The 9,887-nt window shown below is 49.3% G+C and overlaps 2 protein-coding genes and 1 pseudogene across 2 annotated transcripts; all 3 read left to right on the top strand.

Moving 5' to 3' along the window:
- The first annotated feature begins 1,350 nt into the window (after positions 1–1,350).
- LOC120702606 lies at positions 1,351–2,001 on the top strand. Its single transcript, XM_039986464.1, has one exon. The coding sequence runs from the start codon at positions 1,384–1,386 to the stop codon at positions 1,795–1,797; it is 414 nt and encodes a 137-aa protein (XP_039842398.1). The 5' UTR covers positions 1,351–1,383; the 3' UTR covers positions 1,798–2,001.
- Positions 2,002–5,392: 3,391 nt separating this feature from the next.
- LOC120704998 lies at positions 5,393–6,050 on the top strand. The gene has a single exon (XM_039989547.1). It carries the CDS (start codon positions 5,468–5,470, stop codon positions 5,831–5,833), a length of 366 nt encoding a protein of 121 aa, XP_039845481.1. The 5' UTR covers positions 5,393–5,467; the 3' UTR covers positions 5,834–6,050.
- Positions 6,051–8,948: 2,898 nt separating this feature from the next.
- LOC120704997 lies at positions 8,949–9,688 on the top strand (annotated as a pseudogene).
- Positions 9,689–9,887: the final 199 nt, after the last annotated feature.

Here is a 9,887-nt window from a genome sequence, read left to right as displayed (position 1 = left end):
CGAGGCCACTAGGCGCCTCGACGTCGCGACAAAGGAGGCGTCTGAATTGCAGGCCACCATTGATAGACTGAGCTCTGAACACGAGCTTCTACACGAGGCGCATCGACAGGTTGCTGTCGCGGAGAAGACGGCGAGTGCTCGGGTTGGAGAGCTCGCCGAAGACGAGCAGGCTGCTCAAGGAGCTTGACGACACCAGAGATGAGAGGGATAAGGTGAAGAAGGCTGCGGATGACCTGGCAGCTGCACTACGCGAAGTGTCATCGGAAGCACGAGAGGCCAAGGAGAGAGTGCTAGCAAAACAAGCAGAGCTAGACAGTGCCCAGCTTCAGGTATCAGAACTGAAGGCGGCGATGAAGAACGCAGAGGACAGGCACCAGCTGATGCTTGATGAGTCGAACTACGAGACAGTCTGCCTCAGGATTCAGGAAAGCAATTGAGAAAATGGGTTCGGAGGCCATGCCGAGAGCGAGCCAGGGCACAACCACGACTCTCTTTTTCTTTAGCAGTTTTTTATTTAGCAGCACAACCATGACTCTCGGGAGCGGCCCAGAAAGCATAATTCCTTGACCACTTCGGCTCATGGGCTATACCTTTGCCACGTGTGCCTTGACGCCGATTTGTTTCGTAGGGGAATTGAGCTGTGGGCAATTTTTTTTTCTTTTCTCATTTCATTTTTTCTTTTGTGCTATCTTTTTTTTTCAATGCGTCCTAGCCCACGCAGCCAGGGTTAACCAAACCGGTGGTAACCGGTCCAGTTTGACCGGTAACCGGTCAAACCGGTCCGGCCCGGTTTCGGATTGGGCCGGTATCAAACCGGTGCCCAAATTCAAAATTTAAATTTGAATTCAAAAAATGAAAAATTCCAAAAACATTCTAAAAATACTTCAAGGTGTGACAAATATAATGGTGTCAAATTTTCTCAAAAATTCATTCATTTAGTATAGTTTGCCGGGATTTAAAGTTAAATCAAAAAAGAAAAAAAATAGGCCGGCCCATTAGGCCCACCACATATGGCAACCGGTTAAACCGGCAGGTAAACCGGTCAAACCAGGGAACCACTTTTACACCGTCGGATTTTTTGGTTAAAACACCGGTAAACCGGTCAAACCGGCCAGTAAACCGATCGAACCGTCGGAACCGTTTACACATGCGATTTTGAATTTGGATTTGAATTCAACCGGTTTCTACCGAGTTCCGATCAAACCGGCCCGGTAAACCGCTACCGAAGGGCGGCGGTTTGACCGGCGGTCGGGATAATTAACTCTGCACGCAGCGTAGCGCGTGTCTTAGTATATATAAACGCAGCGAGCAAAGCTCACGCATGGTTGCCCACGGACACCCGCCGCCTGCCCTCGGTTCGGGTCTCCGCAGCCGCGCGTCGCAATGGACGGCCAGCCGGCCCTGAGCAAGATCGGCCTCACCGTGCTGGCGTGCAACTCGGCGCTCGCCATCTGGAACTCCTGGGGCGACGACGCGGGCTCCGTGGCGTTCGTGCTCGCCGCCGACGCCGCGCTCCTGCTGCTCTTCCTCTGCCTCCGCAGGGTCGAGCGCGCCGGCGGGGGCGGCCGGAGCGCCAGGGCGGCGGTGTGGGCGCTGACGACGCTGCTCACGGCCATGTTCGCGTCCAGGGTCGCGCCGCTCATGCTGCCGGCCGTCGGCGCCGTTGTCTGGGCGATGGCGGCGGCCACCGCGGCGGGCGGCTTCTGGGCCTTCTTCCTCAATTATCGTCCGCAAGAGCTGCCGCGGTCTTGCCGAACGCGGTGGTCTCATTCTCCCCGTCGTTTCTTCAGCAGGTAGGCAGGTTGCGTCAGTTTCTTTCCTTTTTTTTCTTGCGTATAGACGTGTTGGTTTGAAAAATGTTTATCTTGCGTGTGTTTCTGGTTTCGAAAATGTTTTTGTCTTGAGGGTTTACTTGTGGTAGGACCACCGCACCGTGATTTGCGTAGTTGCTTATTTGCTTCAAATCAAATTCGAATAAAGTTGGCGCGACTTTCCGGATGACTTTGTGACCAGCCGACCCACCCCTATGGAACCTTTGTGTCTTTATTACTATCATGGGCCCGTTAGAAAGGTGACTGGTTAAAGCCAGTCTCAATGGGAGTTTTATGGAGAATTTTATGGCATTAAATATCATCATTTTTGCTGACATGGCAAGGAGAGAGAAGGGGAAGTTTCATGAGATGTGAGGAGAGTTTTATCACCATGAAACTCCCACTGAAACTGGACTAATAAGATTTGTACTGAATCTTGGTAACTAGTAGTATCCTCCCCATGAGATACGTTCTCCTGTATAAATTGGGTGATATCCTCCCCATGAGATTTTTTATGATGCGGAAAGGAAAGGAAAGGGAAGATGAAAATACAATCTCGTATTTAAATAAATACACGGCTCATTTGACGTCTAAAAACACTTTTTATTTGTGTCTATACTGTACATGAGTTACTATGTTGCCTGTGATATTGCTCGAGGCTCTTATTGAGAAGTACTATTATTGATGAGAGGTTATTTTGAGAGCAATTATCTTTTTGTTTGCATCTCACTGGTATAGTTGCAACTCATATGTACTGTTTCTGGTCGCGTACGTAGCACTCTACATATGCACGCCCCTATGCACATAAAGATCTACAACTACACATAACACGAAGATCGCGTCTTCGGAAGGGTCGATCAAACCATCATAGACTCTGTGGGTGACGGGCATGCCACTATCCAGTGAGATACCCAAGTATCAATAAGGTATTGAAAACGGACGGGTGGGTCGAGCCACCGAACTCTAATCTTATACAATTTTAAACTAAAAATTATAAAAATCGAGCTGGATTATGAAAAGACCACTAGAGCTATGATCTATTACCACTCTAATTATGAATCATGACTTCCCTGTCAAGATTCAACGTTTGCTATCAGACACCAATCTTTTAAGAATATTGCATGTTACCGCAAATATGACTTTCACACACCTCACCGGTCCCGGCCTTCGCTTTTCAGCTCAACTTCACCCCACAGTATAGATGGAGGGGTTGTATCAATGATTTCAAGTTCTATTGTTGGTTTTTTTTTTGCCAATGGTAGATAGTGTAGTCGAAACTATTGGTTTTCGACAAAAAAAACGGCGGAAATGACGTATAGATGTTTGTTTCACTTAAAAGCTGTGGTAGTCCTTAAACCGGCAGCAGCACACAATTATTTAATGCGAATTCATATATACAATCATCATTATTCGCGTTCTTAAATTGGTAGAACAGAGCATTTTTTCATCCAAATTTATATTTACAATAATCATAAATGGATATCACCACCTTCTCAAATTCATCATGGCGTAAATACGCAAAAGCCTATGGGCATATCATCACATTTCCACAATCATCAGAAAGGATATAAACGGATGTACAGCACTTTCATCATCATAAAGTACCGTGAATCTACATTTTTCCAGTTGTTTGGCCACTATTTACGTAAACAAGAAAATTACGCAGGGGCGGACCTAGTATTGATGCCCCCGTATTCCTAGGAATACCCTGCTGGCGGAAAAACAAGTGAAATATATGTATATATGTATAGATAATTTGGTATGTATACTCAGTATGCTTGAACCAAAATACTTCATTTAGGTTATTGCAGCTGGTCATATTTTTTTAGGAATACCCTACTTAGAAATCCTAGGTCTGCCACTGAAATTACGGATAACAAATCTACATTTTAAAATTTTATTTCAGTGCAAAATTTATTATATGTTGCTAAACCATACTCCATCCGTCCCAAATTATTAATTATTTTAGCTTTTCTAGATATATAATTCTTATTATATATGCATCTACATATATATGTTATTATATATTAAGTGTAGGTGCATAACAAATTCTACAAATCTAAAAAAGCTAAAATGACTAATAATTTAGAACGGAGACAGTAGTGTACACAGTTCCCGTTGACAAAACCAAATTCTATAACAAAACCATATATGCAAAAACGAAATTACATTACTCACGCGTGAACTATTCAACTACGCAGCCTGTCAATTCAGACCAAGCTGAGTTTGAGCTAAATTTGAAAAGCCAAGCAGAACGTACGATATCTAGATATATGTAAATATGTGCAACCCCACCAAATTGCAAGGTCTAAACGGAGAAACAATAATCGAGTTCTATCACTTGTTAAACCCTAGCTCTAGCTGCCAATGCAAGTGCTACCTAATGCATCTATCGCTACACGTACCAGGGATAGCAGCTAGGCCGCCTCAAATTGTGCTATCGGATTGAACCGTTTACCCGAAATCATGGATCGTGTCGGCGTTATATCGTCGGTGTCGGCAATGAAGACGGCGACCGCGCGTTCGGCGCCGGCCGCTTCCGGCTCGTCGTCGGTGACACGCAGCGCCGACGCCGACGGTCGGACGTAGCCGGTTTGTCAGTTAGTCTGATACTGCCACGAGGATTTAACTGGGCCATGGAAGACCTCCAGTAGTTGTTTCTCAGAGTTATTTTTTTAGATTATGGAAAAATTCCAGACTTATCATTCGCAAATGAATGACTACAGCCAAAAAAAAATTATAAGAGTTCTTAGACTCTAAGTCTCAAACGAGGAATTTCACAAATATAAGAAAAAGCTATAAAACAAAGAAAGCTAAGGGGCTGTTCGGCTGGTCTGTCCTCGGCTTGTCTTGGCTTATTTTCCCTCACACAACACTATTCATTCTGCCAGCCAAACACTATTCATTTTGCCAGCCGAACACCCCCGAAACCTAAAAGGCTAACCTTCAGACTTCTTCTTCATCCCGCTTCAACCTTGCACCGTAGAATCAATCCATCACATCACTCGCCTGCTAAGAGGCTTGATTTCCGGATGATCCGCATGCCAGCACAAAAGATCGGCCGCCCCTAAAGCTGTCGCCAGCGAGCAGGCTGCCAACGCCAGCCACACGGGCGAGGCCGGATCCACCCCCAATGGTCCTGAATCAGGCGACGCCGCCACCGGGGTGGGGGCAAGCGGCGACGGCGCAGCGAGAGCGGGAGGGCTGTGAATGCTCGCGTGCTAGCCGCCCCCAGCCACCGGCCGCGGCGTCACGCCGTCCGCGTGCCCGCTACCGCCGGCCACCGACCGTGCCGCCTCGAAGCGGACCGCGAGCCCGCCGCCACTCACCCCAGAGGCGGACCCACCGCGGCCAGATCCGGCCATGGGCACACCGGAAGGTGGCGAATCTCAGAGTTGATTGATAACAAAAAAAAAGTGAACAAAAGAAAGCCGGAGGAATTGTAGCCTTGTCGACCGGACTGGGACATTTCTCATTTTCTAATTTTTTTATTATTTCCTTTACCGCCGTACCACGAGTTACCGCCTGGCTGAACGGCTATAAAACCAAGGCCAATTCCTCGATCGTTTCGGCACCCTCCCGGCCTCCACAGGCTTCAAAAACGCTACTTTGCCGCCCAAACCACGACCCTCAGACTCATCAACGTCGTCGTCCCCATGGACCTGCAGAATTCCGGGCTCGTCAAGCTAGGCTTGGGTGTCCTCACGTGCAACTCGGCGCTTACTATCTACAGCTCCTGGGGCGAGGACGCGGCCTCCGTCACGTTCGTGCTCGTCGCCGACGCCGCCCTCGCCCTCCTCTTCCTCTGCCTCCGCGAGCTCGAGCGCCGCGGCGGCGGCGGCGGCCAGGCACGCAGGGGCAGGGGCAGGACCAAGGCCGCGGTGTGGGCGCTCTCCACGCTGCTCACGGCGATTTTCGCGGCGAGGGTGGCCCCGCTCATGCCGCCGCCCGTGGGCGCCCTGGTCTGGGCCGCGGCCGTGGCTACGGCCGCCGGCGGGTTCTGGGCGATCTTCCTCAACTAGCCTAGTAAATTCGATTCGTCGTCGCAGCCGAACATTAATATAATATTTGCATTTTTCCAGTCCCGTTGCATTGGTTACTCGATCTTTCGACACAGTTGGTCTGTCTGTGAGCTACCGTGTATGCAGAATGCTATTGCTTCGTCGCATCTTTTTTTTTTTTGAAAATTAAGGCAGGAGCACTGCCAATTCATTTAAGAGGAAGCAAGCTGTTCAAAGATACAGAGATATTACAAAAAAACTTATACGACTCAAACTCATTGTCAAAAAACTAAAACACCTCAGGTGTCCGACAGGCCACCCTTCTCAGGTTGACCTCCTCCTTAATCAGCTGCACAACTTGATGTGGATTCATGCTTTTTTGTTCAAAAATCCTCCTATTCCTCTCCTTCCATAAGTTCCAACATGTATACATAAGTATTGCAGCTAGCTATCCGCGGTAGGGAGATTTCGACAGATCTCTCTCTCTCTCTCTCTCTCTCTCTCTCTCTCTCTCTCTCTCTCTCTCTCTCTCTCTCTCTCTCTCTATCACCAAAGCTCCGACGACCGACGACCGGGTTGCAGCCGCGACCCAAAAAGCTAATTCAAACTTGCTTTTCAACGACAAAAATATCTTTTACGTGTAACACGTGGCGCTTACTTGTCAGGATCCAAAAAGAAATCCTCTTGTTGGCTTGTTGCTTGCGGCTATATCAAGTCAATATAAAACGAACCGCACTTGTTCATCAGACAATACAACCTTGATTTCAACCGGCTAGCCACGGGCGAGGCAGAGGAGCGGCAGCCGGCCGGAGCAGTGGCGACGCGACCAGGCGAGCCGTGTTTGGAGGCCGGCCATGCTCAGAGCGTAGCGCAGCCAATGAGCCCCGTACGGAGACTGGGCGGAGGAGGGCGGGCCGGCAGACGAGCCACGTTAGCTCCACCATGGAGCCTCGCTTCACCGCAAGGGCCAGAAGCCCGCGAGAAGGAAGGGCGAGGTCACCGTTCGGCGCCCACGCAGGGAGGAACGACGCGGCCGTCAGTGCCCGTGCGGGGAGGAGGGCGAGCACAGCAGGAACACAATTGTCGGGCCAGTGCGGGCAGAGGCGTGGTGAGGGCGGAAGCGGCGGGAAGGCCGCCCGGAGAGCGTTGAGACAGCGCGTGGCCAGGCCAGGCCGGTCCAGGCGGAAGAAGAGGAAAGGGGTATGGGTCGCAGTAAAACATGTTGAAGGATAGATTGTTGGATGGGTGTTCTACTGCAGTATCTATAGACGACGTGGACATTTCTGAAGAGAGCAAGCTTACTTTACCTTTTGCAGGTGCCCTGAGCAGTGAGCTGCCGGAGAGAAACATCAGCTATCTTTCCGCTAGCAAGTACTCCCTCCGTCCCGGAAAACAAGGCGCACACGTAATTCAAGATTCAAATTTAAAAACTTTAACATTCAATTAATCTTGTATAATAAAAACTTTATTTTATAACAATCATATTATTGTATCCATATTTAAAAGTAGTTTCATATAACTATAATTTATCGTTATAAACATTATATTATAAGAGATATTAAGAGTCAAATATTACTATTGAACGTGCCAAATTTGATCATGTCTTGTATTCTAAGAACGGAGGGAGTACCCGTTGCTAGATCTAGTGCACTTTCGAAAGTGGTGCGTGGGTAAACCGAGAAGCTCAATAAATCGTTTTTCTTTTCTGTATTATTATTTTTGACCTCCAGATTAGCCGATGATATGTCAACACCGCTGGAGGCGGCCACATACAGGAAAGGCCTTTCACTAGGTCATTTTGGTGGATTTGGTGGAGAAAGTATTAAGGTTTTAATGGAAGTTTCATGAATATATTGAATAACATACCACATCAACTTTTGCTGATTTATCAGACCAATCTCAATGGAAATTTCATGAGGAGTTTTATGGGCATTAAATATTATACCACACCAGCAAAACTGTGCAATGAGATTAGCCTCAGTATTATTGTGAGGAGATATAAGAGAAAGTTTCATAAGATGAGAGAGGAGATTCATTCCTATAAAATCTATTGGATTGGAAAATATAGAACGGAGTAGCTCGAAACATGACCTAACCTAAGCTATATCATTATTTCCTAATTAAACAGTAATGGGTCAGGGTGTTACTATAGTGTCAAAATTAAAGAAAAATAATATATTGAAGCTTTAGCGAGTATAGTCATGTGACAGCATTACTCAATCTTCGGAAACCAATTCCCGAATTCCGAATGGAAGGGACCCTCCCACTAGTCATGACTCATGACATGGATCTGGGTCAAAACTTTCCAGCAATGGCCCGTCTTTCCTGCTCCGTCCACCGCGCTTCCGCCTCCAAGCACGGGGGCATGTCTTCTGGAGCTCATGTGGCCGGGTCAAGGATGGGCCCATTGGAATAGGGGATTGAGCCCATCGAGAGAGGAAACAAAAATTTCTTTTTTGAAGGGTGAAGGCTAGGAAACAAAAATTTCATCTGCTAACATTTTGTTGCCAAGCTTTGTGCTCACTGGCACTGCTGCTGCTGGCCGCGGCCGCTACGGTTTTCTCTAGGAAGGGCATGGTGACCCTTGGCGGCGGTTTGTGAGCGTGGCAGCGCGGCACCACCGGTGGCTACGGGCAGTGGAGCTGCCAAGGTGGCTGCCGGAGGTAGCGGGGACGAGCAGGAGCCAAGAGGCGGCCGACGAAGCAGTGGCGGGGATGCGGTGAAGTCGTCACTCGTGAGACGAAGGCGGTGTCCGTAACGGGAGTGAGGCGGGCCGGGGTAGCTGCCCAGTTGCTCCGTCGGAGAGGGAGCGGGACTCGGAAGCGAAGGAAGAACAAGATGGGGGTTTAATCAAAAAAAAAACAAGATGGGGGTGGGGTTTGGCCGACCAGCCGACGTCGGCTCGTCGCCGCCCAGTCGGAGATGTGAGAACGCCGCAGACGAGGTCTCCACGGCCGGGGACAAATCGAAGAGGACGCGGTGCTGACGCTTCCGGCGATAAGCTTTGCTTACTCAGCCACCCTGTAAGAAAGGGTGTGGGAGACAACCCGAAACGACTTGTCGGCATGACGGCATGTTCACACATGAGTCCCGAACTGTTCCGAACACACCGTTAATGGCTGTATATAAGTTTCGAAATGCGCAAGCCGCAAGCAATGCAGCCCCGGCACTTTTTGTTTCAACAAATGTCATACTTGTGTCCGGGTATTTAACACGTGTGCCGCGGCGAACCGACGACACAAGGCCATGGACAACCGGCGGTGGCCGGCGCCGGCGACGATTACCGGCCTCGCCGTGCTGGCGTGCAACTCGGCGCTCGCCGTCCGCAGCTCCTAGGGCGACGCGGGTTCCGTGGCCTTCGTGCTCGCCGCCGACGCCGCGCTCCTGCTGCTCTTCCTCTGCCTCCGCGAGTTCGAGCGCCGGCCCGGCGAGGGCAGGCGCGGGGGCATCATCAGGGCCGCGGTGTGGGCGCTGACGACGCTGCTCACGGCGATGTTCGCGTCCAGGGTGGCGCTGGTGATGCCGCCGGTCGTCGGCGCCGCCGTGTGGGCGATGGCGGCGGCGACCGCGGCGGGTGGGTTCTGGGCTCTCTTCCTAAACCCCTGAGTCGTCCTGACCTGCTCGATTGATCTTTGTATTCAGGTAGGATGGATGCATTCATGCATCAGCAGCTTGTCAGTGTGCGACTGTCTTGTTTTGTCTATGCACGGGCACCGTCCTTGATTGCCTGTTCGCTTGATTCGGATCGGACACCCCGGCCCACGGGGGAATCACCGTGCTGCCGCACAGGCGCTCCAAGCCTCGAACATAGAGGATTAGAGGACAATATTTTGACTGTTAATTACGGTGTCAAATAAAATTAGTTTACAAAGTCAATTCTATAACCCCGCGTTAGAAATACTGAAAAATTTAATAAGACCTTTGACAGTGTGATTAGAGAATAGTTACTGTAGCATCACTGTATCCAATCATCGATTAATTACCGTCATTAGATTCGTCACGAAAAATTATACCTATCTCTGAAAAATTTTACAAATAAATTTTATTTAACACGAGATTTTTTTCTTAACTTACG

This window comes from Panicum virgatum, chromosome 4K, assembly GCF_016808335.1.
Source record: "Panicum virgatum strain AP13 chromosome 4K, P.virgatum_v5, whole genome shotgun sequence".
Lineage (NCBI taxonomy): Eukaryota > Viridiplantae > Streptophyta > Magnoliopsida > Poales > Poaceae > Panicum > Panicum virgatum.
The sequence above is the reverse complement of the archived record's forward strand: the minus strand, read 5'-3'. Positions and strand labels throughout refer to the sequence as shown.

What these genes read in the sequence shown, in the direction of transcription:
- LOC120704998 (XM_039989547.1), top strand. Translation starts at nt 5,468, where the DNA reads ATGGACCTGCAGAATTCCGGGCTCGTCAAGCTAGGCTTGGGTGTCCTC.
- LOC120702606 (XM_039986464.1), top strand. Translation starts at nt 1,384, where the DNA reads ATGGACGGCCAGCCGGCCCTGAGCAAGATCGGCCTCACCGTGCTGGCG.